Source organism: Microtus ochrogaster, chromosome 15 (assembly GCF_000317375.1).
Source record: "Microtus ochrogaster isolate Prairie Vole_2 chromosome 15, MicOch1.0, whole genome shotgun sequence".
In the NCBI taxonomy this organism is placed as follows: Eukaryota; Metazoa; Chordata; class Mammalia; order Rodentia; family Cricetidae; genus Microtus; species Microtus ochrogaster.
The window spans coordinates 14,389,608-14,391,301 of NC_022017.1; the positions used below are offsets into that span (position 1 = coordinate 14,389,608).

At 40.4% G+C, this 1,694-nt stretch overlaps 1 protein-coding gene across 1 annotated transcript in view; it reads left to right on the plus strand.

Moving 5' to 3' along the window:
* Positions 1-1,694, plus strand: part of Ddx17 (DEAD-box helicase 17) — a 21,374-nt gene that overhangs the window by 2,513 nt on the left and 17,167 nt on the right. The window contains exons 2-3 of the mRNA XM_005354288.3: positions 1,089-1,239; positions 1,350-1,377. Of these exons, the coding sequence (XP_005354345.1) occupies positions 1,089-1,239; positions 1,350-1,377 (179 nt within the window). The remainder of the gene's footprint in view (positions 1-1,088; positions 1,240-1,349; positions 1,378-1,694) is intronic.

A 1,694-nucleotide genomic window follows, 5' to 3' on the forward strand; every position in this document is an offset into this window, starting at 1 on the left:
TCCTGGAACTAGCTCTGTAGACCAAGCTGGTCTCAAACTCACAGAGATGCGCCTGCCTCTGCCTCCCGAGTGCTGGGATTAAAGGCATGCGTCACTATCGCCCAGCCCACATCTGTATTCTTGAACAAGACTTAATTTTAAATCTGTTTGAAGGGGGGTTTGTTTTGATACTGCAATCTCATAGTCCAGACTGGCCTTGAACTTTGATCTTGCCACCACCTTTCCAAGTGCTAAAGATTGCACGCTTCCAGCATTGTATCTGGCTTTGAATTTTATTAAATGAAATACCTTAACCTACATCAACATTGTTTCTTCTGTAACTCAGTATTATTTGAGCATGGTGTGGTAGCTCACACTTATAATCCCAGTGTTTAGGAGGCTGAGGCAGGAGGATTTCTGTGAGTTAGGGTAAGTGAGGTTCAGCCTCACAAGAGTAATATTATTTGGTGAAGAAAAAGGAGATACAAAATAAAGTATATCGATATAAAGATGAAGGCTAGCGAGGAAAGGATTACAACCCTTTATTCTGCTTCTTTTGAATAAACTAAAGGTGAGTACTAGTTCCTGGTGTCCTTTTAGTTTGCAGATTAGCTGGGGAGTGCTTGTCTCAGCAAGCGGGAAAGTTCACCAAGAAGCTGTTGTAGTTCTGAGGGACTTGCTTCAAGTATGTGTGTTTTTCTCCATCTCCACAATCTTGCTCTTACAGTTTAAGAGAGTATCTTCTTTGAAACCTGTTTATGTTTTATCCCATGCAGAATCTCCAGTACCACTTAAAAAAATACGCTGGGTATGTAGTTGGGAGGTAGCCAATGATTTTGCCAAATGTATAAAATTAGTAGTAGTGCTGTTCTCTGCATAGAGAACTAAGATGTAGAGAAGTAAAGTGTGCTCCCAGATTACATAGAAAGTTTCAGAAGGAAATAGAGCTCAATCCTTGTCTGGTTCTAGAATCTCTGCTCTTACACCTGAGATTCTAAGATGAACTCAGATGAACCGTCTTTGGAAAGGGCTTTCCAGGAGCCATCTCTTCACATACTTCTGTCACATGAAACAGCTACTAATGAATCAACATTTTCTGGTGTCTCTAGGTTTGGAGCAAGAGGTGGTAGTGGCCTTCCCCCAAAGAAGTTTGGTAATCCTGGAGAGCGTTTACGGAAAAAGAAGTGGGATTTGAGTGAACTCCCAAAATTTGAGAAGAATTTTTATGTGGAGCATCCAGAAGTAGCAAGACTGACTCCGGTAAGAAAACAGATTCATCCAGGTGGTTGTACTTTATTTTGTATTAGGTCAGACCATAACAGTCCTAGCCATGGCTGGCTTGCCTTTAACTTTCTATCCTGCTACTTCAGCTCATAGGTGCCAAGGTTACAGGCATGGGTAGGCAAACCTGGTTTGTGATATTCTCTCTTTGGTCAAACCCTGAGCTTTGTCCATGAAGGCAATTTCTCGACCATTGAGCTAATTTTCTTTTACCAGTACCGTGCTCAAACCTGGTACCGTATGCATGTAAAGCTTAAACTCTACTATTCACCTATATTCTCATAAATTAGTTTAAGATAAATTAACATTGTATGTTTGTGTTCTTTTAACCACCTGATAGTGTATTCTACCCAGAAAATACTTGCTTGTTCAGAAAGAGCTTTGGGCTCAAGTTATAGATAATCTCTTCCTAGTTCTAGTTTTATGTATAATAG